The 27455-nt window shown below is 40.6% G+C and overlaps 1 protein-coding gene across 2 annotated transcripts in view; it reads left to right on the top strand.

The window, feature by feature from the left end:
- Positions 1-11319, top strand: part of LOC122555753 (presenilins-associated rhomboid-like protein, mitochondrial) — a 34028-nt gene extending 22709 nt beyond the window's left edge. For both annotated transcript variants that reach the window (XM_043701840.1, XM_043701839.1), the window contains exons 5-10: positions 3055-3150; positions 3924-4073; positions 6010-6080; positions 6952-7053; positions 8660-8757; positions 10975-11319. In XM_043701840.1, the coding sequence (XP_043557775.1) occupies positions 3055-3150; positions 3924-4073; positions 6010-6080; positions 6952-7053; positions 8660-8757; positions 10975-11089 (632 nt within the window). In that variant the 3' untranslated portion in view covers positions 11090-11319. The remainder of the gene's footprint in view (positions 1-3054; positions 3151-3923; positions 4074-6009; positions 6081-6951; positions 7054-8659; positions 8758-10974) is intronic.
- The last annotated feature ends 16136 nt before the right edge of the window (positions 11320-27455 follow it).

Genomic DNA, 27455 nt, shown 5'->3' with positions numbered 1-27455 from the left:
GTTCAAAAGATATTTACCAAAATGTTCCCAGGACTGGAGGGTTAGAGTGATAAGGATAAGCTGGAATATTTTTCACTGGAGCATATAAAGTTGAGAGGTGATCTTATAGAGATGTATAAGCGCTTGACAGCCATAGATAAGATGAATAGCAAAGGCTATTTCCCTAGGGTGGGGGTGTTCAAAACTAGAGGGCATAACTTTAAGGTGAGAGGAGAAAGACTTAAAAAGGACCTGAGGGGCAACATTTTCACATACATTTTGTGGAATGAACTGCCAGAGGAAGTGGTAGATTTAGGTACAGTTATAACACTTGGAAGACATTTGGACAGGTATGTGAATAGAGGGATGTGGGCAAAACACAGGCAAGTGGGACTAGTTTAGATTGGAAACTTGATCGGTGTGAATGGGTTGGATTGAAGGCTCTGTTTCTATGTTATATGACTCTGAGTTGGCAGATTAGCTATGATCGGAATGAGTGGCAGAACAGTGTTAAAGGGCTGAATGGCCTACTCCTATTTTCTATATTTCTCATATACCTTTGATTCTCTAAGCAATTGTCGTGAATTTGTGTCGTCTGGTTGGTGAACCTATTGCAACAGCTTCTCTCCAGCTACATTATCTTAGCATTGATTTTGTTCAGCTTCTGATCAACCTTCCACACGCAGACTGCAGGAGACCAATGCTGGTTCCACTTGCTACTCATACTGAGCATCCACAATTCCTGAGCTGTCAGATTGTTACTTTCCTACTCCTCTCAGACCTTGCGCCATGCCTCCCCATTGTTTACCTCTCTGCCTTGACTCTTCTAACCAACGTGGACCTGCTGCAGATCTGCCTCCAGATGCTGCAACTCTGTTTCTGTTTTGTTCCAGTAATGGGCTGCTTTTTGTCCTCTTCCCAAATCTCTTCCTAGGTAAGAGACCTCGTTTAGTGGCCTCCCTGATTAGAGACTACCATTTGTTACCACTTCAGGGCCAAGCCTTCTTCAGCCCATCTATTTACCTCATAGAATCCCTAAAGTGTGGAAGCAGACCATTCAGCCCACTGAGACCACACTCACCCACCGAAGAGCATCCCACCTAGACCCACTCCCCAACCCTATCCCTGTAACCCTGCATTTCTCATGACCAATTCACCTAACTTGCACATCTTTGAATTAGTGCATTGTTGGTGCAGTTAACATCACAATGTGTTCAGCTTCCTGTGGATGAGGCATTGGGAGAGTCCAGAGAACTTGTAACATATCGAGGGATGTAAGTGTAGGATTCCCTGTATGGATGGTTAGGTCTAAGCCAGTTCAGTCTTCTGCACATTAAACTTGCAGAAACTTTTGAAATTAAATTTCTTAATTTTTTTTGTTTAGTTTGACATTTTTCATGCTAGCTAAGATTGCAGACTTTTATGGGTTGTGGGGAAAAGTCAGGAAAGTAGGCATGAGAAGTATAAAACCATGAATAGTGGAGCAAACTTGATGGGCCAAACGGCCTTCTACTGTTCCTGTTTCTTGTGGTCTTATAGTCTTAATTTGGATGCAGGCTGTAACTATAAAAAGTTGGCCCATTCTTTTTTAATCTACTCCTGGATCTTGATCATTTTCCTTCATTTCCCTAAATTCTGCAGTACACTCCTGAAGGTATTCCCCCTTGACTGAGCTGCTGTTCACTAGCTGCTCTCTGTTATCCTACAGAAGAGATCATTTGTGAATAGATGAGGTAATATCCTGGGTGTAAAACCTTTGTGAATACCGAGAAGAATTCAAACATACTTATAATTGTGGCCCCATTCAAACATACTTATAATTGTGGCCCCATTCATTAATAAGGCCTGTATCAGTTGAATTCACTTGCAAATTTATCTGTTAACAACCTCTGTGTTGATTGCACTCCCTGCAGTGAGTCTGTCCATTGATCATTCTGCAGTTCCTCCCATTCTTTGTTGTTAGTCTGTAATTTTTAACAATCACACAACACCAGGTTATAGTCCAACAGGTTTATTTGGAAGTACTATAACTTGGTGTTGTGTGATTTTTAATTTTGTTCAGCTGAGTCCACACCGACACCTCCACATCAAGTCTGTAATTTTATCATTCCAGCACTGTTTAAACTCAGTGCTGCACCTCAGCCTGTTATTACCTTAACCTCAGCGTTGCCAACAGTTGTTGGACTTTACGGCATCAGTTAAGCTCACTGTTGTGGATTTGACTTTTAATCTTCAACAAAACCACCTTCTCTCTCCCCACACCACCACCACCACCCCCTCAAACCAACGACTGCAGCGTGTTTCCAAGTTTTAAAATGTAACATATCTTCTAGAAAGAGGAGCTGTCTGGTATTTTAGGTGTGAATATAGTGGCCTGTAGTTTATAAGTAGTATTGATAGTTAGTACTGTATACAGTGCCACTGAGCCATTATTACTTTGTAGCTATACAGTCACCTCCATAATGGCAAAAGTGGGTACTGCAGATGCTGGAGACTAGAGTCAAGATTAGAGTGGCACTGGAAAAGCACAGCAGGTCAGGCAGCATCTGAGGAGAAGGAAAATCAATGTTTTGAGCAAAAGCCCTTCATCAGGAAGCAGGAAAATTGACTTTTTGGGCAAAAGCCCTTCATCAGGAAGGGCTCTTCCTTATGTCTGTCAGAAGTATTGTCTGGAGTTTGGTCAGGCTGTACAAGCAGGCATAGATCCTAAAGTAATCCCCGTCTAATGTTTGCTTTCCCTGAGTAACAGCAAAAACACTGACCAATCCAGAGAAAAATCCTAATTTCTTCTTTCTGATATGAACAGATCTGTTGTTTCAGAATCTTGGGTTTATATTTTGGAATGCGTCTGCCCTGATTCACTCTTCTGATTGAAAGTTGTGAAAGTTTTTGGACGCTGGCTTAAACTCTCAAAACATTCCTGGTTTGTAGGAGCTGGCTCATGTGCTGTGAAAATTATTAACACCTGAACCATACCCCTGTATAATGACATAGGTACCCTTAGATGCCATTTACTGGTTTAATGTACTCAACAATTAAGTTGCTTCACAGTCTGATTGTTCTGTTCTTTCGCAGGCATTATAGCAGCCAATGCCCTAGTGTTCTGTTTGTGGCGAGTTCCATCAATGCAACGGACCATGGTGAAATATTTCACCTCTAATCCTGCTTCCAGTAAGTGTGACAAATATTCAGGATTGTGCCCATCAAGATTTTATAACCATTTTCAGTTTCCTGTCCAAGCTTCCCTACGGGATTCTTTACATGATTTTGACACTCGTGAAAGAGACACATTCTGGTTCTTTTGTATGTTCTCTAATTACACAGTGCCAAAAGTTTGATAATGAAGGAGGGACAGATGAATTAATCCAACTCTAACTGAAACAACTGTAATACTGTTGCCTGTGTGGATTCTATATGAAATAAATCTGAAGCAGTTTTGACTGAATTACTGGTGAGTGTAGACTCACATTGGGGCATTCTGGTTTGATTTACTGGGAATGAGAACTGATTTGGGACTGTATGAGAGGTACTCATTTGTTGCAGACTTCCAAATCTGCTTAGGACTGCGACAGTGGCCTGAACCCTGTTGTTTCAGTTTATGTAAAACTTGAAGCATTTGGATCGAAAAGTAGTAAAGTGCCTTTAAACACATCTGTTGAAGAAAATATCTCATTTGAGATTCTTTGTCTGCTACTGGAGCACTCGTACTGAGACCATTAGCTTTTCTATGTATCAGTCAGTCTAATACCTTGAGTACCTTTATGCTGTGGTTATAGTGTATGTGAGTCTTATTATTGAATTTACAGTAAAACTGCACTGTGTTGCTGAAGTTACATTGGACATGTAAGTGTACCCTGACGTTGGAGATATATATGACCCTGCTTTCTCAGTTAGTGGTGAATGAATAGTGCCGACCATTCATATTGTTTTTCTTCTTGTTTAAGCGGCGTTGTGCTTACCCATGGTACTGTCGACCTTCAGTCACTACTCATTCTTTCACATGGCAGCAAACATGTACGTGCTATGGAGTTTCTCCTCCAGTATAGTCCAACTTCTCGGGCAAGAGCAGTTCATGGCTGTCTACCTATCAGCAGGTAACTACTTCGCTACTACAACTTCTGATCAGAGGTAGAACTTAGTAAGCTTTAAGATAAAATGTTTCCTGTAAGTTTGTGTAAGAAAGACATGCATATTGGAGTCCTGGGTGAGGATTGAATAGGTTAGGCATTGGGACAATGAACCTTTGTTTCAGAAAAATGTAGGGAGGAGGAAATTATATACACAGGTGCATTTAGAAACTGGAAAAGCAAGCAGGAAACTCAGACTAATGAGAGAATTGACACAGAAAAGGGTAGGGACGGGCGTGAAAGAAGAGTTGACTTTTTTTGATATTCCATTCGGAATGTGCGCTGCTTGTCTAAAGTTGACAGCAAGATTCAATTATTGGAGAAAGTTTATAGAATTGCTTTAAGGAATAGTGAGAATAAATTGTGTTCAGCGCATGTGATAAAACCTGAAATGCTTATAAGCAATGTTGTTTTGAGATATTTGAGGTTGCTCAAGACATTTGAGTACTTGAGTATTAATAGATTAAAAGGGACTGGGAATGCATCTGACATTAGAGGTGGGTCAGATGGAAGAGAAAATACAATGCCCAAAGGAAATCCTGAGTTAATGGGCTAGGGGAAATAATTAGGAGGCATCTGCCAACAGCTGGACAACTGGTAGAAACATTTGAGAAGAAGTTACATCACCCAAAATAGATTTTTCAAAGAAACCATGATAGTATGTTGTTTTGAAGGGCACTGTGGCAGATTCTGAACAGAATATAAAAATTTAAAATATTTGGATTTGCAACCATGTTTTCAAGAAGAGAAGTTGGACTTAGAGTGGGGAATAGCTAGATTATAACTTGAAGTATTATGATGCAGGTATAAAACTTAAAGTATACAGCCTGGGGAAAATGGAAAAGGTGCCAATTTGGGCAGCACTGCTGCCTCACAGCGCCAGGGTCCCAGGTTCGAATCCAGCCTCGGGTGACTGTCTGTGTGGAGTTTGCACATTCTCCCCGTGTCTGCGTGGGTTTCCTCCGGGTGCTCCGGTTTCCTCCCACAGTACAAAAATGTGCAGGTCAGGTGAATTGGCCATGCTAAATTGTCCATAGTGTTAGGTGCATTAGTCAGAGGGAAATGAGTCTGGGTGGGTTACTCTTCGGAGGGTCGGTGGACTTGTTGGACCAAAGGGCCTGTTTCCACACTGTAGAGAATTTAATCTTAATCAGAACCCTTTTTTGGTGTCCCAGATTTGACATGTCGGACAACTATAAGACTTGATGTCAACTACCACAGTATAGCAGAATAATGCAGTATCTGGCACATCAGGGAATCAGCTAGGGTAAGGATGAGGTCTGAAATCTTCCATGAGGCCAACAGAGAATTGTTAACTTACAGATTCAGAAAGACTGATCACAAGAATGAACACTTTCGTTCGCTGAGGATAAGCATTGCAAATGCACTGATTCCCAGTGACAGACGAATCAAGTCTTTTACATTGATTGTGACTTGGCTGCAGAATTGTCTGTAGACAGTACATGTAAGGCAGTGACCAGAGAGCTCTCTATGAGGAGACAGAGTATACGAGTTAGTAATGGAGTTTTTGGGAATGTATACTGTGCCAGTTCCCTCAACTCCACCACTGTTATATGTGGTAAGTTTGGGGTTCCACTATCACTTCCTTTCTAAAGGATGCTAAGATTAATTGTAGAATTGCCATTTATACCCTGTTTAAGATTGAGCAGCGCAGCAATGGAATTGTGGCCAGTCCATATTATTTATTTGTCATGTCAGCAGAGGAGTAGAGATTTATATTTATGTGAGATGATTCATGACACTTAAATGTTGCAAGTGGAAATCTATGCGCTGATATTTTTCTTTGACCAAATTATTCCTGCATTTTCCCCTATTGTTTAACTGACAGTCTGTGTAAATAGCTGCTAATGATTATTGCATTTTATCTCTTGTTATGTTCCAGGTGTTATCTCCACGTTTGCCAGTTATATGTACAAAACTGCAACTGGCCGCTTAGGAGCATCACTTGGAGCTGTAAGTGTCCTGTTACCTTGAAAGATCTTAAATTATTATTAAAATGTATTGTTGATGGAATATGGTGGAAAGTCCTAGGAGCTACAATGTGTTGCAATGTTCTGTCGAAAACAGCTAGATTGAAAAGATATTCTTGTGAAATATTGCAAACCTCAAGCCTGCTAAAAAGTAGACCCATCTAGTCTACTTTCCTTTTATTCTGACAGTAATAATCAATAATATGTCTAATTGCAAGATACATGTCCAGTAAGATCCTAATGAAATCTCAGCTAGTTATCCTGTAGTCTTTCTCTGAGAGCTGTTCTGAAGCTCCCCTGCTGCCAACTCTTTGTGAACTAATCCTTTTATTTAATCTCCTATCTGTTTCTAGTGCTTGTTCTTCTATCTTGTATCAAATCCAATACTCCTGACTCACCACCTTCTTATTAACTTTGTTACTTCAGTCATGTTTCCCAACCTAGTTGGCACAGCGTTGCTTCTTTAAACCATAAACTGTGCATTCAGTGTTCGGATCTTTCTGAACTTTCAACAGTTTAATGCTCCAGTTACTTTTCCCTTTTCCTTGAAGTAGAATGGATGGCTGTATGATCATTGTTGCTTGAGTGTCCCAGTGTCCCATCACCCTTTCATTGCTTTTTGAATCAGTTAGAGGGATTGAAGTTTAAACACAGAGTTCCGTGTGACATTCTGAAGCAACGTTCCCAGCATTTGTGTTCAAGGCTGTGGGCATGATCCCAGTATGTATTTCCCTGGTCCCGTAAGGCATTCACAAGTAGTCATTTTCATCACATTGCCTACAGATAAGTTTGCAAATGTGGATCCACTTTTTTTTTTTCTTCTCACCTACTGTTTTGTCTTTTCTTCACACTAGTCTGGTGCAATAATGACTGTCCTTGCTGCGGTCTGCTCCAAAATGCCTGAAGCAAAACTGGCCATCATCCTGCTGCCCATGTTCACCTTCACAGCCAGCAGCGTAAGTTTCCAATGCACCTTCTGGATATGGTGTAGTTTAGCTAATGCCTGGAAAAGTGGGTTTTATCTATCTCAATATTGTTCACATCCTGTCAGAAGAAGAGAATATTGCTGCAAGAAGGCGCATTTTGTTGAAGCTTTTCTTCATCAGGACATTGGCAAGAAATATCAATGGAAAGAGGAATACTTTTTAATTACTGTATAATCAATTTAAAATTGTTACTCAGGCTCTCAGTGTGACACACTTGTGCATGCTGGGAGCGATGTATTAATATGTAGAGCCCTTTTTTTTGCAGACAAAAGAAATGTACGCATATTGTGCTTGTTTCAGCTTAACAAAATAGGCAACGGCCATTCTGTAGTTCAATCCTGAGGACATGCCAAGAATTTCCTTGAATTAAGCTTTGCAGGCAACTATGCGTGTGCGCTCATTCAGGAGCACGCACATGCACACACACACGCACACGCACGCCTGTTTCCAAATATAATACATTACCACATTGAATTTACGTGTAAATTACACATGCACAGCAAAGTGCGCGCAGCTTTGAAAAGTGGTTCAGTGGTGGGGAGAGGATATGTTGGATGGGAGTAATCCCCCAGTGTGAGGAGGGAAGAGGGCCCCCGAAGACTAGGAGGCGACAAACCCTACTCTCCCTCTTGCTCCCTTCTCCTGCACTCCCCTACTCCCCTGCTGTTTTTCCCCACACCAAACCCAAACGAACCCCCACCCCCACCAAACACCTCCCCCCCACCCATCCCCACGAACTCTCTTCCCGGTTCTTGATCTTGTCCTTTCTCACTTAGTACTTCAAAGAGACAGCTACACTACACTAGATAGGAATAGCTATAATACCATATAATTATTTATACAATGTATCTGCACAGTACCATACTTATTTAAGTCTATGCTTTGTGTGTATATTTCAACATCATCTTCCTGTGAAAAGAATGGACATGTATAATGAGTCTTGTGGAACCATCACGAGACATGCAAAGTAGAACAGCTAAGATTTCCTGTACCGAGCAGCATAGTACCTCACAAGTGTTCACGCACACATGATTATATACTTCATTAGATTAGATTACTTACAGTGTGGAAACAGGCCCTTCGGCCCAACAAGTCCACACCGCCCCGCTGAAGCGCAACCCACCCATACCCCTGCATTTTCCCCTTACCTAACACTACGGGCAATTTAGCGTGCACATCTTTGGACTGTGGGAGGAAACCGGAGCACCCGGAGGAAACCCACGCTGACGCGGGGAGAACGTGCAAACTCCACACAGTCAGTCGCCTGAGGCGGGAATTGAACCCAGGTCTCTGGCGCTGTGAGGTAGCAGTGCTAACCACTGTGCCACCGGGCCGCCCATTACTTTTATGTAGTCCTTAAGCTCCGCCAGTGACACCTCAATGTCCCACCCTAAATCTAGCATGCACTAAAATGGTAGATGCCTCTTCTGTTAATGCTTAGACATTTTGAGACCTATTGACCTGGTTCTTACTGTTTAAGAAAGTCAGGATCTATTTTGTTGTTTCCTAAATATAACCATGAACAGCTAGGATGGCTATTTGCAGTAGAGTTTACATTTGGTTTTGTCTGTTGCAGGCTCTGAAAGCAATTATAGCCATGGATACAACTGGCCTGATTCTGGGATGGAGGTTTTTCGACCACGCAGCTCACTTGGGTGGTGCAATCTTTGGAATGTGAGTCTGAGATCACTTCAGCCGTAGCAATTATTGTAAACAGTGCTAAGAGTTCAGTGTCCTGATATTGTAGTGAAAGGATTCTTCAGATGATGTGGAGATCTTGGGTTCAAAAGACAATGTATGGAAGAAGTTATTTGTGGATTACTCTGCCAACTAACAGTGTAATCTTTTGGTGGATGATTAAAGATCAGTCAAGATGGTTAGGAGGTTAGGCAACTGTCATCTGCAAGTGGCTAATCAGTACATCACAAGTTTGGGTGAAAATGTTGGGTAAGAGTGAGAACTGGAAAAGTAACAGAATGAAGAAAGGGTCTAACAAAATACTAAGCAAAGCAGGGATATTTTTACAGGGGATTTGTTAGTGGTATTGTTTAGTAGCTCAAGAGAAAAACTTGTTAGTGATATGATTAAGTACCTCAAGGAAGAGAAAGAAGCATGGAAGCAGGTATGTTAAAAAAAATTACACTCGTCAATAGTACAAGATGAGGGTGTAGACAAACTACTCAATTCTCATGTATGAGAAAGAGTTCATGATCCCAGAAAAACAGAGAGCGCAAGAGTTAGCCCAGAGCCAAAACCTAGAGGACAACTGGACAGAATGAAATAATGAGATTAAAACCAAACTGGATCCAAGGGCAGATTTATTTTTCCAAAAAATAGGAAGGAAAATTGGAAAAGTTAATTATAATCCTCTGGTGCTTACTAGATTAGTGAAAGCTTCAGGGAACTAAAAGTTATAAAATGTGACATCTGTTGAAAATATGGAGGAAATGACAAATCAATTAACTATAACAATGATGGGAAATAGCTGTCATGTTTGGAATAAGTGAACATTTGAAAAATGTAAGCTGATTAGGAGAGTGCTTAAGACAACAAGATAGGTTTAGAAAAGATGGGTCATATCCACCTAACTCAGTAGAACACTTTAATAGTAGAATTAATAGATGCCCTATCTATGGATTTCAAAAGACATTAACTAGCATTGTAAATCAATGTTGGAGATGACCTTTTTGCAAGAATGGCACATTGGTCAGGGGTTAGGACGCTGGATGAAGATTGGGTAAAATTGAATGTTGCAAATGTTGGCAAAATTGAAATGGGGTTGGTAATAAAGGGGACCACAGTCAAGTTTGTGGGTTGTACTAAGCTAGAATTGATAATGAATTGTTAAGACGATAAGAGCAATGTGACGTAGATTAAGGATATACAGAAGTGAATAATATGAACATCAACATGTGAAGTCGTTCATTTTGGAGATAAGAATAACACCTGTCACGGTGTATAGTACTGATTGAATCTTCTGGAAATCGCTGTTCAGTTTTGAAGGCCCCATCCACATTTTAACGGATTTATGCTAACCTTCGAGTAATTCCAGAAATGGTTCATTTGAATGATACTTGCACCATCAGGTGTTCCCATGTCAGCTCGAGTATAGATTAGATGCAAATAGAAATATAATGATTTGGGTTAGAAATATTTCATTTTAAATGTCCAATCACTGCACCATATTGTCCAGTATCAGTAAAGCTCTCTACACTGCATTAATATTGTACAATGCCCTTTCCCATACTAACCATTCTGAAATTTCTGAGTGCCCTTGTTAGTTTAATGCTAAATTAAGGATAGTTTTGGGTTTAAGGGAAGAAGGAACTAAGTTGTGACTCTCAAGATCATTCATCTCATGTTTAAGCTGGAGTTGGCTGGAAGATTGCAATGAAACATCATGGCATAACTTGAAGTACACAGTTCAGTCCCCCTGCTTTCCCATCTCAAAAGAATACTATATCCACTGTATTCTGCCTCTGATGCATTATTACAATTACATTGGACTTTTTGAAATTAAAGAGGAATAATATGTTAGTGTGGAGTGAAATCTGCCACATAGCTTTTCAAGGTCCCCATTTATTCTCCAGCTTATCAATGATTAGAACTCATTTGTTTGCTTGACTGACCAAGCCAGCTACTCCCAAAGTTACTATTTCTCATAGCTCCTATTATACCTGATTTGCTTTCAAATCATTATAGATTTTCTTGTGCAAATAACAAAAACGTAATACAATTTAACTGAAATTTGTTTGTACACAGTTCTTTTCCACCTGCGCACTTGCTGTGTATTCCCAGGAATTGGTACCTTGAGTAAATTGTTTGAAGTGATGTTATTGTTTGTGGTATCTGCTTAATTAAAATAACATGCTGTTCTTTGTCATTTTTCAGTTGGTATATCTTTTATGGACATGAACTGATTTGGAAGAACAGAGAGCCTCTGGTGAAGGTGTGGCATGACATGAGGACTAAGGGTCCCGGGAGTGGAGGGCGTGGCCCGTCCTAGTCAAAAAGCTGCAATTTAGAAAGAAAAGTGATATCCTCTATGCTTTGGGACAAGCACAGGAGAGAGACAATAACTAAACACTGGGTCCCAGCAGAAGTAGGAGTTTACAGCAGGACCCTGAATTCAGGCAAAGCAACAAGCTGCAGCAAATTTTTAACTTCTGAAGGAGTGTATTTAGACTATTTACAGGACTGTACAGTGAGAAATAAACAGGAGCATTTCGAAGAAAAGGTTTTGACCCGACATTTCTCTTCCCCGTTGCATTAGCTGGCCCCACCCTCCAAAAAGAAACTGACTTGAGACCAACTGTTAAAAATCTGTCAGATGCTCGAAGCACATTTGAATTTGACACCATCCTTTACTTTTGCCATAACATAAAACAAAGAACTGTGGCTGCTGGAGGTTCGGAAACAAAAACAGAAATTGCTGAAGAAACTCAGCAGGTCTAGCAGCATCTGTGGGGAGAAAACAGAGTTAATGTTTCGAGTCTGGTAACTGTTCATCAAAATACTTCTGATGAAGAGTCAATGGAATCGAAACGTTAACTCTGTTTTCTCTCCACAGATGCTGCCAGACCTGCTGACTGTCATCAGTTTCTGTTTTTGTTTCATTCACTTGCAATCTGTCCCTGGTTGGGTTAAATGGCATAATATGAAGTTGTCAAATTAGTCCCCACAATATACATCCATTCCCTTATCTGGAGAAAGAATATGTGATGAATGCTCAAGTTTTTACAGCTTAGCCAAATGCATTCAGCATTTGGAAATTATTGCCACAAATTAAAGTTCTCAGAGAACTATTTAGAAATCTGTCATTTATGTGTTGGTTCGGTTGATGTAGGATGTATTAGGGAAACACAAGCCCATTAGCTCAAGTCTTGAGCTCTCAACCTATACATAACCACAATACACACAGTGGTACCACTGGAATTTAATCAGCAAAATCCATGCAGTTTACCAGCCTGGTAAATTCCCACTGCTAATCTGCAAGCTAGGTCCCCTATAACTACTACGCCATTGAATTGAGGAGTTCTCTGGAGCCAATTAGGAAGGTTTAAAGGCGACAAACTATTGAAATTTCAATTTTAATTAATGCTTTGGTACACAGAATATTTTGATCAATTGCCAATCTCTATTTAATGGTCAGGTACAGGGGTTTATAGTTTGCCACCATTATGGTTCTAAGTCTGAGACTGTTGCTGCCATGATCTGTTTCTGGTGAGTGAACAGCATACTTGTCAGACTTGTGCCCCTTTGTGCAAAGGGTGACTGGGTTTCTCAATGACTGAAGGATACTATGGGCTTGTGTCTCTCCCCAGTTAGGGAGGTGGTTCACATCACCACATTGCACCCACCATGTTGCATTTTAAATCAGCAATGTTTAGTGAGCTCTTTGATGCAAATAAATTGCTCACCTTCACTCCAGTGCTCATACATTCAAATGCTCAGAATGTAATATTGAATGTTTTGTGCCACAGTTGACATTATTACTCTTTTGCTACCAAGTTAAAGGATCACTAACTTTAAATGTTCTGCCACCCTATATTTCTTATCACATCACAAAAAAAAGCATCTAAATCAGCAGTGTTCCAGTACACTTGAAAACTCAAGTTAAGTTGAATGCACTACTCAAATTGTTTAAGTGTCAAGCACTTTATGTAAAGTTGTTGGATTATTTACCATCCTCTCTGCTTTATATAGAACTAGATTTGAATAGGCAAAGGGAAACCATGTCACCTCTCAGGTTTAACCTGTTTTTCAAGCAGGTACATCTGAGTTTTTGTGCACATTGTATATCAGCAGAAGTGCTTTCCTCAAAGGGGTGATTATGGGGGAGAACAGAAAGGACTGCTAGAGCAACCAATAATCCAATAATACAGCATTGAGTTGGGCAAATTATTGGCCCCTGAATTTGAGCTTCACAAACCTTGGAAAGTGTTTTCCTATCTTCTCCCCTCCATCAACTTCTCCTGTTCCTATGTTTCCCCATTATCTTTATTCGAATTGATGTTGAATCGAGGACCACTGTGATTTTGATGACTTAATGACATCCTCAACATTAAACATTGTTGAGTCAGTAGCTAAATTGATTAAAACACTTACAGCCATTTAGAAAGCACTTTATTGTGTCTTCAGGATGTTCCAAAACACTTTATTCATGGTTTTGTTTTTGTAGGAGCAGTCAGTCACAGCAGTCACTTTACTAACAGCAAAGTCACACGCATCCTTGAGGGAGGAATGTTAATCGTAACACTTTGAGTGCTCTTAAATTAGCGCCTTTGGGTCTTTTATAGGGTCCAGGTTATTACTCCACTGAATCATAGTACCTCCAATGGTGATGCACTGTGGAACCAATTTCAGTCGTGTGATTAAGAATGTAGAAGCAAGGATGTTACCTGCTAGGTCATACAATTAGGCGTAGTGAACAAACCAGTCATCACTGTTCCCGGAGAAGTGTTGAGACTGCCAACTATTCTGAGTATGGGAAATCTTATTTCTTAGTTGCCTTGCTCCCATGTACGACTGATTTTGTGTTCTTATGCAACAACTATGTTCAAATATTCAAATGGCTATTGTCAACAATTCCTGTGGTTTGACCCTGTTCTAGCACACAGATTTCAATTAAGCTCTGTCACATTGTGCAATTATTGTTATAATGCTGATGCACTGTGTTGCAGTGCTGTTTTCCAGTAATTTACTCTCATGCTGCTTGGACCTTGAAGGTTTAACCCTACTATGTCAATATTACACCTAAATCAGGGAGTCTAAAGGTATGAAGTACACATTAATTATGCCAACTATGAAACATCTATCATTATTAACCTACGTCATGCCAGAAGTAATCCATAACACAATCAGTTGACTAAATATAGCATTGTATAGTGTCCATACACAACAGTTGGCTATTCATAAATTTTAATTAATTATGTCAGGTTTTGCAAAGTGTAGACAAACTATCAAACAGCTTTTATCTACTCATATTTTTGTTACTTGTGTTCACAATTGACTATGATTGTAAATCAAGCAAGTTACGGATTAACTCCTGTTCCCCTTTTGTGTAACTATTTGCTGCTGCTATTACCTACTCAGTGTTCCTTGGAAAAGCATTGTTTTCAATGAAATTTGGAGCGAATATGTGACAAATCTATGCTGTACTGAATGGCTATATAAATCATTGTTTGAAAATAGCATTATATGTGGATCACTGAATTGAGGTATTTTGGAGAAAATTTACAGCACTGAAACAGGATATTCTCATATTTAAGCTGGAGTTTATTCCCCACCCGAGCCTCCTCCCATTCCTACCTCGAGCCCCATCAACTTTTATTGTATTCATCTAGCTTCCCCTTTATGCCATTTGTCTCAACTGTCACTTGGTAACAAAGATTAACAACCCTGGTTGAAGAGATTTCTTCTGAATTTCCTGTCTTCTGTTTATGGTACTTAGTCTGGTCTTATTGCAAGGAGAAACATTCTTTATATGACTCCCATAGTAAATATTTTCATACCTGTGAGTTACCTTCCATTATTTCAGAGAGGAAAGAGCTCAGTCTGTTCGATTCTTCTTGATGGGTAAAGCTTGGTGTTTTTCTTGCATTGTGTATTAATATATTTTCAGCTGCAGCTTAATATCATCAAATTTTGAAATTGTGCTTGTGATTTCTGGCCCAATTCCTTATGTAAATAGTGAACATTTGACTACCCAGCAGAGTTCCTTGTGGAGCTCTACTTCTATCTTGTGCAACTCTGAATGACCACCTACTCCATTCTGTTTTGTACCGAGCTTCCTGTCTGTTATGTAACTAGCCCCCAACTCCAAATGTTCTGACTTTAGTCCCCTAGGTAGCTGCAAGCTATCTCTGTATGCCTTGTATGCAGCAATTGACTTGTGAACTCTTCAGGCAATCTGACTGGCATTCAGAAACTGCCTATTAAATGTGAATCAGCCCCAACCTAGTCAATGTATATTTCGCGTAGGCAATTTGAAGTGTGGAAAATCTGAAGTAAAATCTTGAATATTATGGGATGGCTCAGATTTATTGACCTCTACATTAGCTGTAGAAATCTTGAAATTCAACTCATTGCCAGCCAATCAAGCTGAAGCATTCAGATTTTCTTTCCCCATGTGTGAGATCAAGATGACGTGCTGCATGTCACAAGAAAATGTCAGGATGTTTTAAGAAAATATTTAGTTTTTGGCAGCACTACTCAATAATGGTCATTGTATAGTCAACTACAAATCTACCATACATGCTCACTCGCTACAAATGTTCAAAATTGTTGCCAGTCTCCTTAATTTAACTTCAGGTGAAATACATCCGACTACTGGTAATCCTGTTTAATTTACATATCCACACATATCAATTAAGTGCAATGAAGAAAGTTACAATTTAACACAAATTAATTGCAGGGAGAAAGGACTGCAGATGCTGGAGGTCAGAGTCGAGAGTGTGGCGCTGGAAAAGCACAGCTGGTCAGGCAGCATCTGAGGAGCAGGAGAATCAACATTTTGGGCATGAGCCCTTTAACAGGAATTTTCCTGCTCCTCGGATCTGCCTGAGCTGCTGAAATTAATTGCTGCTGTTGGCTGCTCAGTGTTGAAAGCATGGTCTCATTAGCCTTTTTTTGTATGGTTTCAAATAAACTATCAATATCAGAGTTACATCAAAGTAGATCACCTTTGAGTTCTTCTGAGGGCTGTGTTTTGGTAATGTGTTCCATAGTCTGATTAGGAGCTCTACAGTTGTGTTCTCTGGATGGTTTAATCTTTCATTAATGTGGTTGCAGCATCTAACAAGACTGGTACTGATGTTTGTCCAGTGTTTGCAAATATGGTTTGATCTTTTTTGAATCTTAAATTAGCTTTATTGTCACATATACGCATGAAATGTTTACACATCGCTACTTATGGTGCCATCTTAGTTACAAAGGTACAGATTCTTGAGTACAAATTCATAGGAAAAAAAATAGAAAAATAAAGAAATAACAAGTCCAGCGTTACAGACCTTCAAAAGTACAAAGTCAGCAATAAATTAGAAAATTAAAGAAATAAAAAGTTCAGAACAACAGTCTTTCCATGATAACATAAAGAAAATTTAAGACGAGGTCCACTTCAGGTTTAATGTGCATAAGAAGGTGATGTGGCCTTCTTGCTGTTCTTTCAGTCTTTGCATCATTAGCTATCAAAGCTGAGAGAAGATCTTTGAGTGGTTTGGCAACTATCTGAAATGGCCTTCTGTGTCTGAGATTGGTTGGTTGTCCATTGGTTTAATCAGAGTCGAAGAGTGGTGCTGGAAAAGCACAGCTGGTCAGACAGCTTCCAAGGAGCAAGAGAATTGATGTTTTGAGCATAAGCTCTTCATCAGCCTATATCATATTTGATGGAGACTGTATATTCATGGCAAAGGTGTGTCATGCCATAATGGTAAATACATGTAGCAAAGAGGTTGGTGTTGATAAAAGTGTTCTGGGATAATTCTCCAAGTGAAGCAGCAGATTTGTTATCTGGACATGATAACCATGGTAGAGAGCAACATGTTGAATGTAATTTTACTGAAGATCATAACCTATGCATACTACTTCTATGAGCTTCACAGCAGGTAATGAAACTTAATGACTAGGAACAGGGAATTCAGCTAATGTTTTTTTGTATTTTTTATATATATATTTATTGAAAATTTTTTACTGTTTTCCCAAAAAAACCCTAAAAGTAATAAAAGTGCAGAAGTACAGAAAAGTAGAAATAATATCACATTATATTACAGTAACGTTAACAATTAACTGCCTACTACTCTTCAAGATATAGTCATCTTATATTTCCTTAAGCAGAATTAGAATAAGCTCAAATAAAATAGTATTAAATTAAATTACATTATACTACATTAGACTACTCCATTGGCCGCACCTCCAACAAAGCTCCCGTCCATAGGAGCAACAGTTATTATACCTACTAGCTCCCTCCCCCCACCATAGACCACCACATACAGCCCTTGTAAATATATAAAGGCCCTAATCAGTACCACTGATAGGTCTATGTAATTTAGGAAGGGCTGCCATGTCTTATAAGATTGCTATGTTCTATGGCACACCATATTTGTCAGATAATCTTGAGGAACATGCTCCATCACAAGTTTGTGCTACCATGCAAGACTTGGAGGTTTTTCTAATATCCAATTCGTTAGGATGTTTTTCCTTGCACAGTGTGTAAGAATGTTAAATAACCTCTTGCCGTGCTCACCCAGAGGGCAGATTCGGTTGTCCCAAAAGAAGGGATACCAGATCCTCTTTAACTTCAATTCCCAGGATCTTCTCCAGCTCATTCACTATGGCACCCCAGTATCCACGAATCTTGTAGCAGGACCAAAAGCAATATGTAAGGGTGTCCATGCTAATTTTACATTTGGACATTTTGGAGAAGATCTTTTCTTAATCTTTGTTTGCTTCTCTGGTGCCATTTGGGCCCTGTAAGGATTTTCAATTTCATTGCTTGTGCTTTATTTTCTTTACATTCCCCTATATATCCTATGTTTCCAGTGAGATTTCTTCCTCTAACTCCTGATCCCAGATCCCATGGAGTCTCTCCATATCCCCCAAGGTGTTTCCTCTGCAGATGATATATGGTACTAACCGAGAGAGCGCCCCCTACATCGGAGCACTCTTCTTTCTGATGAAGGGTATTCCTGATGAAGTGCTTTTGCCCGAAACGTCGGTTTTACTGTTCCTCGGATGCTGCCTGAACTGCTGTGCTCTTCCAGCACCACTAATCCAGAATCTGGTTTCCAGCATCTGCAGTCATTGTTTTTACCTACTTTTCTTTCTATAACCAACTTGTAGGGCTGAGCCAAGAGTGTGGTCTTCTTTTAGATAGATATATCTAAACTTTTAGATATACTTTTTCCACGTATGGAGTCAGCTATTACAAGGGGGCATAGCTTTAAATTAAGGGGGGGTAGGTATAGGACAGATGTTAGGGGTAGGTTCTTTACTCAGCGAGTGATGAGTTCATGGAATGCCCTGCCAGTAGCAGTGGTGGACTCTCCCTCATTATGGGCATTTAAGCGGGCATTGGATAGGCATATGGAGGATAGTGGGCTAGTGTAGGTTAGGTGGGCTTGGATCGGCGCAACATCGAGGGCCGAAGGGCCTGTATTGCGCTGTATTCTTCTATATTACTTACAGTGTGGAAACAGGCCCTTTTGTATATAATTCCTAACCTGGAACTATCGGAGAAGATCCCTGTTAGGAATCCCATATTTCTGACTTAATTGGTTGAAAACCATCAAGACCTCGCCCTCAAATAAATCTCCCAAACAGGCAGGAGATTCCCTTACCCTCCCATGCTCTGAAGCCGGAGTCCATTGACCCCGGTCTAAATCCTGGGGCTCCCACTAATGGGATGAACGGCAAAGTCTTAAGCAAATTGCCGCATTATCCTTCATGATTTCACCGTATTTATAATAATCGGGCTCTCACAGTGCTCAACCACACATCTCATCTTATTCACAAACAGTAAGTTGATGAGGGGACATCCCACCTGTGAGGCCTCAACATCAAACCATATCGACCTTGAGTCCTTACGCACCCATTCACCCACATATGACAGCAGGATACCTATTTTGTATCTCTTCAGATCTGGGAGGTCTACCCCCAACAAATTCTGCGGTATTTGGTAAATTTAATTAGGTGGTGCCTACGGCACCAAATAAATGATCCAAGCCAACCGGCAAACCTCCACAATACCTGTGTGGGTAATAACAAAGGGAGCATCCTCATGGGATATAATAACTGAGGAAGAACACTCATTTAATCAAGGCTATACAACCTAACCATGATATGGGTAGTCCCTCCCACCACTGCAAGGAGTTCAGCTAATGTTAATGATCAGTTCAATTTAAAAAAAATAAGTTTTGGGTCCAAGAAGGTAACTCATTATCTTTTCAAAGCTAATTAATAGATGGGCAATAAATCATGTCCAGGACAGCTATTCCCAATCTCTTAATTAGCTTCGAAAAGACAATGAACCATTGCACGTTTAGATCCATTCTCTTTCTGTATTCCAAATCATAAGGAAGTGGTGCCTTAGTACCATGTCACAGGGACATGGTTTAAATCCCACCATGGCAAATAGTGAAATTCAAATCCATTAAAAATATGGAAATCAAAGCCAGCCTGATGGTGACCATGTAACCAATATTGATTCTCATAAAAAGCCATTTGGCAGGATGGGAAGTTGATTAGGCATTCTATCCATCTGGTTCACTAATGTCCTCTAAGGAAGGAAATCTGCTGTCCTTACATGTGACTCCAGAGCCATAGCAATGTGGCCGAGTCAACTGCCCTCTGAAATAGCTTAGAAAACAGTACAGTTCAAGGACAATTAGGGATGGGTGGTAAATGTTGTGATGTCCACATCCAATGGACAAATAAAAAAAAAAATGCCAGATTGCATGAAGAAAAGGCAAGCTCAAGAACAGTCTTCAGGTTTGGATTTCTTTACAACGCTGTAGCCATTTACAAGTTTGCTGGCAACACTACTCTCCCGCCATTGTTGTTCTAGCAGCAGGAAGTGCGTTGAGCAGGCTGCTGTCAGAAAGGTGAGCAAAAAATTTAAAAACTCACGTCTAGCGTTGCGGCTTGCCATTTTCCAGCAGCAGAGGCAGAGGTGAACACCGGGGCTGCCTGCAATATATCTGGGCAGCAGCTGAACCGGAGACACTACATGTGTACTGTCTCCCACCCACCCTCCTGCACTAACGAAAAAAACTTTGTGGTAAGTTGATTGGTTAAAATGTAACTTTTTTTTATCATCTTCTATTAATTGGTTAATTGAATAAGACTATAGTAGAGAGGTACTAGAAATTATTTAACTCAAATTTGTATATATTAATTAACTAGGCAGAGATGGCTGGGCAGGTGATGTGCTATAGCTGTATGATGTGGGAGCTGGCTGATCCCATTGTGAACGGCAGTGACCACATTTGCAGCAAGTGTTGGTTGCTGGAGGAACTCCAGCTCAAAGTTGATCTGGTATCTGAGATACAAACACTGTGGCACATCCGGGAGGGGGAGAGTTACCTGGACGTTTTGTTTCAGGAGGCAGTCGCAACTGGTAGATTAAGTAATTCAAATTCAGTCAGTGGTCAGGGACAGCAGGCTGTGATTGCAAGTGAGGCAGGTGGGGGGGGATCCTGAGTTCAGTAGTAGAGGAGCCTCAGTTTTTGTCCTTATCCAACAGGTATGAGATTTCTTGCTCCCTGTATGGATGAGGAAAAGGGCTGTGGACAGGATGAGCCAGCTGACCACGGCACCATGGTGCAGAAGGCCATTCAAGAGGGGGGAGTAAAAAGCCAAGTGATAGTTATAGGAGAGTCCCGCATGGTGTGTTGCGTGCCTGATGCCAGGGTGCAGGACATCTCTGACCGGCTTGAAAGAATATTGGAGTGGGAAAGGCAGGATCCAGTTGTTGTGGTCCATGTTGGGACTAACAACATTGGCAAGGCTATGATGGAGGACCTGTTTGGGGATTATTGAGCACTAGGAAAGAAATTAAGGAACAGGTCCTCAAGGGTCATAACCTCTGGATTACTGCCTCAACCACATGCAAATTGGCTAAGGGATAAGAAAATTAGGGAAGTAAACACGTGGCTAAGGGACTGGTGTGGGAAAGAGGGGTTCCATTTCATGGGGCATTGGTATCAGTTTTGGAACCGCGGGGATCTGTAGCAATGGGACGGTCTCCACCTGAACTGATCTGGAACCAGTGTTCTTGCAAAAAGGATAAAGTGGTCGCTAGGACTTTAAACTTGTGTTTTGGGAGGAAGGGAAAGGGAAAGCGACAGGAATTATGGTGATAAATAAAAAGATAAGCAGCAGGTTAGCATGTGTGTAGGAGGGTTTAAGTTCAAGGCAGACTATGAAAGAAGCAAAAATGAAAGATGACTCAGGAAATATTAAAGATGTTGTGAATCATGACGGTAAGAAAGCTAGCACAAAGGCACTTTATGAATGCTACGAGCGTTCAGGTAACAAGATGGGTGAGTTAACGGCACAAATCATCGTGAACAAATATGATTGATAGCAATCATGGAGACATGGTTACAGAATGGTCATGACTGGGAACTAAATATCCAGGGGTACCAGACAGGACAGACAGGAATGTAAGGGAGGTAGTGTAGCTCTGATATTCAAGGATGACATCAGGGCGGTGCTGAGAGATGTTATAGGTTCTATGGAGCATAAGGTCGAATCCATTTGGATGAAAATTAGGAATTCCAAGAAGAAATAGTTACTGATAAGTGTAGTCTATAGGCCATCAAATAATAACATCACATTGGGGCGGGCAGTACACAAGGAAATAATTAATGCCAACAAATATGGTATGGCTATTATCATGGGGGATTTTAATCTGCATGTAGATTGGTCAAACCAGCTTGGTCAGGGTAACCTTGAGGAGAAGTGTAACCGCGATAGTTTTCTTGAACAGCATGTAATGGAACCAATGAGAGAGCAAGCTATCCTAGATCTGGTCCTATGTAATGAGACAGGAATGAGTAATGACCTAATAGTCAGGGATCCTCTTGGAAGGAGTGATCGCAGTATGGTTGAATTTAAAATACAGCTGGATAATGTGAAGATAAAATCCAATCCCAGGGTCCTATGCTTGAATAAGGGGGACTATGACAGAATGAGGGAGGATCTGGCTAAAGTAGACTGTAAACAGAGACTTTATTGTGTGACAGTTGACGAGCAGTGGAGGACCTTCAAAGAAATTTTTCAAAGTGCTCAGCAAAAGTACATTCCGGTGAAAAGGAAGGACTGTAAGAGGAGGGGTAATCTGCCCTGGGTATTGAAGGAAATAAGGCAGGCTATCAAAGTGAAAGAGAAGGCATCCGAAGTAGCCAAAAACTGCAGGAATCTAGAAGATTAGGAAAACTTTGAAGGTCAACAGAAAACCACAAAAAGAGCTATAAAGAAAAGTAAGATAAAGTATAAGAGAAAAGAAAACTAGCACAGAATGTAAAGACAGATGGCAAACGTTCCTATAAATATATTAAAAACGATGAAGAGTGGCTAAAGTAAATGTTGGTCCTTTAGAGAATGAGAAGGGACAGTTAGTCATGGGATGTGATGAAATGGCTGAGGCATTGAAGTTACTTTGCATTGGTCTTCACAGTAGAGGATACTAATAACATGCCAGTAAGTGACAAAGAGACGAAGGTAGGTGAGGACCTGCAAACAATTATTATTACGGAAGAGCTAGTGTTGGGTAAGCTAATGGAGCTAAAGATAGATAAGTCTCCTGGCCCTGATGGAATGCATCCCAGGGTACTAAAAGAGATGGCAGGAGAAGTAGCAAGTGGACCGGCAGTAATTTTCCAAAATTCGCTGGACTCTGGGCAGTCCCAACAGATTGGAAAATAGCAAATGTGATGCCAATGTTTAAAAAGGGAGGTAGACAAAGGATGGGGAGTTATAGAGCAGTGAGCTTAACCTCTGTAGTGGGGAAGATGTTTGAGTCTACTATCAAAGAACTAGCAAGGCATCTAGACAGAAATTGTCTCATTGGGGCAGATGCAGCATGGGTTCATGAAGGGCAGGTCATGCATCACCAATCTTTTGGAATTCCTTGAAGACATTTCAAGCAAGGTGGACAATGGGGATGCAATGAATGTGGTGTACCTAGATTTCCAAAAGCCCATTGACCAGGTGCCGTACATGAGGTTGCTGCATAAGATAATAATGCATCGTGTTAGGGGAAGAATATTAGCGTTGATAGATGTTTGGATGTCTGACAGGAAGCAAAGAGTGGGGATAAATGAGTGTATTCTGGCTGGCAATCAGTGACTAGTGGTGTGCCTCAGGGATCAGTGTTGGGACCACAATTATTTACAATTTATATAGATGAATTCGGGACCACGTATACACTGTCAAATTTTGTCGATGACACTAAGATGAGTAGCAGAGCAGAGTGTGCAGAGGACTGTGAAAATTTGCAGAGGAACATCGATTCATTGAGTTGAGTGGGCAAAGGTCTGGCAGCTGGAATAAATGTGAAGTCATCCATTTTGGTAGGAGTAACAGCAAAATAGATTATTACTTGAATGGTAAAAAGTTGCAGCATGCTGATTTGCAGACGGATCTGGGTGTCCTTGTGCATGAATCACAGAGGGTTGGTCTGCAGGTAGAAGTAATTAGGAAGACAAATGGAATTTTGTCCTTCATTGCTAAAGGATTGAGTTTAAAAACAGAGAGGTAATGAAACAGCTGTACAAGGTACTGGTAAGGCCACATCTGGAGTACTATGTGCAGATTTGGTCTCCTTACTGAAGAAAGGACGTACTGGCACCGGAGGGGATGCAGAGGAGGTTCACTAGGTTGATTTCCGAGTTGAGGGGGTTGGCTTATGAGGAGAGGCTGAGTAGATTGGGATTGTATTCATTGGAATTCTGAAAAATGAGGGGGAATCTTATAGAAAAATATGAAATAATGAATGAAATCGATAAAATAGAAATGGATAGGATGTTTCCACTAGTGGGTGAGACTAGAACAAGAGGGCATAGCCTCAAGATTAGAGGAAGCAGATTTAGGACTGAACTGAGAAGGAACTTCTTCACCCAGAGGGCTGTTAATCTACAGAATTCCTTGCCCAGGGACGTAGTTGACACTACTTCAGTATTCGCTTTTAAAGCTAAGATAGATACTTTTTTGAACAATAAAGGCATTAAGGGATATGGTGAAAATGCAGGTAAGTGGAAGTGAGTCCACAAAAAGATCAGCCATCATCTTATTGAGTGGTGGAGCAGGCTCAAAGGGCCAAACAGCCTACTCTTGCTCCTAGTTCTTATGTTTTTACGTTGTAGGTCAGATCTCAAACAATGAAAGGGATAGAATACAGGGAAGAGACTGAGTGCTTAGCATCATAGTGTAAAGATAATCTCTCCATCAAAGGAAGCAGAATGGAGGGCACATGCTTTTCTGCATCAATGGTGTTGAGATGGAGATGATCGAAAGGAGACAAGTTCCTGGGAGTGACACTCATCAATGATCTGTCCTGGTCCAGTCACATTGATGCAACAGTCAAAGAAGACACAACAATATTTCTAGTTCCTCAGGAAGCTAAGAAAATTTAGAATGTTTGCAAGTTCTCATACCAATTTTCATAGATACAGCATAAAAAGCATCCTATCTATATGCATCATAATGTGATAGAGCAACTGCTGTTCCCAAGTCTGCAAGAAGCTACAGAGAGTCATGAACCTAGCCCAAACCAGCCTTCTGGGACATCTGCTGAGTGCTGAGTATTGTGAGAAAAGCATGTGGAACAGGGCAGAGATTGGACATGAGAGATGTCATGGGGTGTTATGGGTAATTAATGAGACACATTTGGTAAGTTAGGTTTCACAGGGAACAAACACTCGAACAACAGGTTAAAATTCAGCTCATTATTACTGTTGATGAATATTGGAATGGTATTAAGAAGAACTTTTGATAGAAAATAAAAATGCATCTTAAGGACACCTTTTTCATTTTTTCTTTGGAAGCAGGTGTGAAGATAGGTTTGTAACATATTTTATCATTTTTGGAATTTTGGATTGTTTTAAGGAAAGTTGCAGGTTAATGTGGGTCAGTTCAATGAAGATTTTTGTTTCAAATAAGAAGTCAGCACTTTATTGTGGGATACTGACCTGAATCCAACATGGATTAGAAACCATGTGGCTGCAGACCCTGGTGTTCATGGAAGAATGTTTATATTTTAGAGATTATGGAAGGCATTGTGGCCATTAGCTTTACTTTCAGTTCAATTCATAAAACGTCAGAGCTGAGTTCAAAAACAAGTTTTAGTTTCTCTCCTGCCATCATCTTTCTCATCATTTGTTGTATTGTGTATATCCACATCTACAAGTTTGAGTTCAAGACTGACTGGTCAAAGACTGGTGCTGAGGTCAAGAAGTATCCTGAAACTGGGCTTCCATTAGTCTGTAACAGACAGACAGCGTTATAGGCTAAATACTATAATACATGGCATTTAGAGATTTACTGATCTGATTACATTATTAAAAGATTACTCTCTAAAGTTTATTGTCTAATGCCAGTCAGTGCATGTGCTTCTCTCTTTACACTCTGCTTTTTAATACAATCTATGTCCAGAGTGTAGCAGCTCTATAACTTCATTGTGAAGTTGTTCCAAGGTCTAGAGTTTGTTAGTTCAGTTGTTTGGACAGCTAGTGATGCATAATGACATCAATAGCATGGGTTCAATTCCCATAGGCTGAGGTTAGCATGAAGGCCCTGTGTTCTCAACCTCGCCCCTGAAGTGTGGTGACTCAGAGGTTAAACCAGCACCAGTGTTGTTTCTCTCTCTCCAATGAGAGAGTAGCCCTATGAGTCTCTGGGTCAATGATGACTTTACCATTAGCAGAACCTAAAGGTCTTATAGAAGAAATACATCATAAATAAATGCTCTACTGTAAGGCTAAAGTCAGTCCTTGTTTGAAAATAGCACTAGCTACTTAAAGACGAAGAACTCAAGTTAATATTCTAGGGGAGTTAAAGGTCTCTTGGTGGCTTCCCCTGATATTCTGAGGGATGTTTATTCTTTGTAATTGAAGCCATAACCTCAAAAACTCTCACCCTAAGGTGTTTTTTACACACCAACCCTGGCTCTGGAAATTACACACAAACTTTCAATCTAGTTCCAACCTCAGAACAGCATCCGATTCCATTACTGCCAATAGACACTAAAAATGAACATTGAACTTGCCAAATTTACCAGTCTAGCAGTTGAATTATGACCGATTAATTGGAGAAAACATGCATGCTACATCATATCGACCTAGCTGTGTCTCGTTCCAGTCACAGCACACTGCATTGGCTGGTTTGGATTGTAGATCAAGTCGTAGACTGTTGGTGGCACTTCACTACAGCTTTTCAATGGGAACCAGGAAAGGGAATGGACACTACTCACAGAGGCAGGTTCTTTGTCTCCAGATTGATTTTCAAAAATGATTCCTAGTTAGTAATCCCCAAATATCTACCATTATGTGAAACTACAGCAATGGAATCTACCATAACTGGCTTTTAGATGATTAATTCTTCATTTCCAGCTAATACTTGTGCTGACATGTGACTCTAATTTAGTTTTGAAGTGTAATATCAATCTTGGAGCTGGCTGACTACTGACATCAAACAGTGTAGTATTGGCATGCTGCTTCACCATTTATTTGCAGAATCTATACTAGTCACTAAGAGTTGCCTGATGATAAATTACTAACTTCAAGTTAAACTAATCTAATCTAGTTAACATAATCTGATTTCAGGCTCCCGAGATTTTTTTTTCATTCCATGTTTGGCCTCCTTGATCCCTTAACGTAAAAGGTATTTGTGACCTTGAGTAAGGAATTGCTTCAGTGTTTTATGAGTTATTGCCACAGAACTGACTGATGATGCAATCTTCACCTGATAGCAGCGGAAAATAACTCTGCTCTTCTCCTGTTTCTGCATTTGCTTTTGTTGTGAACAAACACCATTTGTAACTCACCAACCTACTCCAAGTATTGAAGATCCCCACCTCTGTCCATGAGTGAAAACTGTTCATTCTGTAATTGTTGTAGCAGCAGCAACAGCAGCTTTGTTGGAACCAGGTCTGCTGGTAGGTCACTGGGTATGGATCTAAAAATGTATCAACAATATGCTCAGCTAGATGAACATTTCATTTATTTTATTCATTCACGGAAAGTGGTCGTAGTTGGCTGGGCCAATATTTATTACCCATCCAAGAGGGTAGTTAAGAGTCAAACACATTATTGGAGTCACATGTTGGCCTCACCAGGTCAGAATGGCCGTTTTCTTCTCAAAAGAGTACTTGTGAACTTGATGGGTTTTGTGGTCATCGTTAGACTCTTAATTCCAAATTTAAAATAAAATTCAAATTTCACCCTGCTGGGATTCAAACACAGGTCCCCAAGAACATTTCCTGAGTCTCTAAATTAATAGTCTGGTGATAATACCAATACCTTTATTGCTGGAACAGCACAGCAGGTCAGGCAGCATCTAGGGAACAGAAGATTCGACGTTTCGGGCACATGCCCTTCTTCAGGAATGAGCAGAGAGTGTTCAGCAGGAGAAGATAAAAGGTAGGGAGGAGGGACTTGGAGGAGGGGCGTTGGAAATGTGATAGGTGGAAAGAGGTCAAGGTGAGGGTGATAGGTCGGAGTAGGGTGGAGGCGGAGAGGTCAAGAAGAAGACTGCAGGTCAGGAAGGCGGTGCCGGGCTGGAGGGATTCGGCTGAGACAAGGTGGGGGGGGATGAAGAAACTGGTGAAGTCCAAGTTCATCCCCTGCGGTTGGAGGGATCCCAGTCGGAAGATA

Source organism: Chiloscyllium plagiosum, chromosome 13 (assembly GCF_004010195.1).
Source record: "Chiloscyllium plagiosum isolate BGI_BamShark_2017 chromosome 13, ASM401019v2, whole genome shotgun sequence".
NCBI classification, from domain to species: Eukaryota; Metazoa; Chordata; class Chondrichthyes; order Orectolobiformes; family Hemiscylliidae; genus Chiloscyllium; species Chiloscyllium plagiosum.
This window is presented reverse-complemented; position numbering and strand designations above follow the sequence as displayed.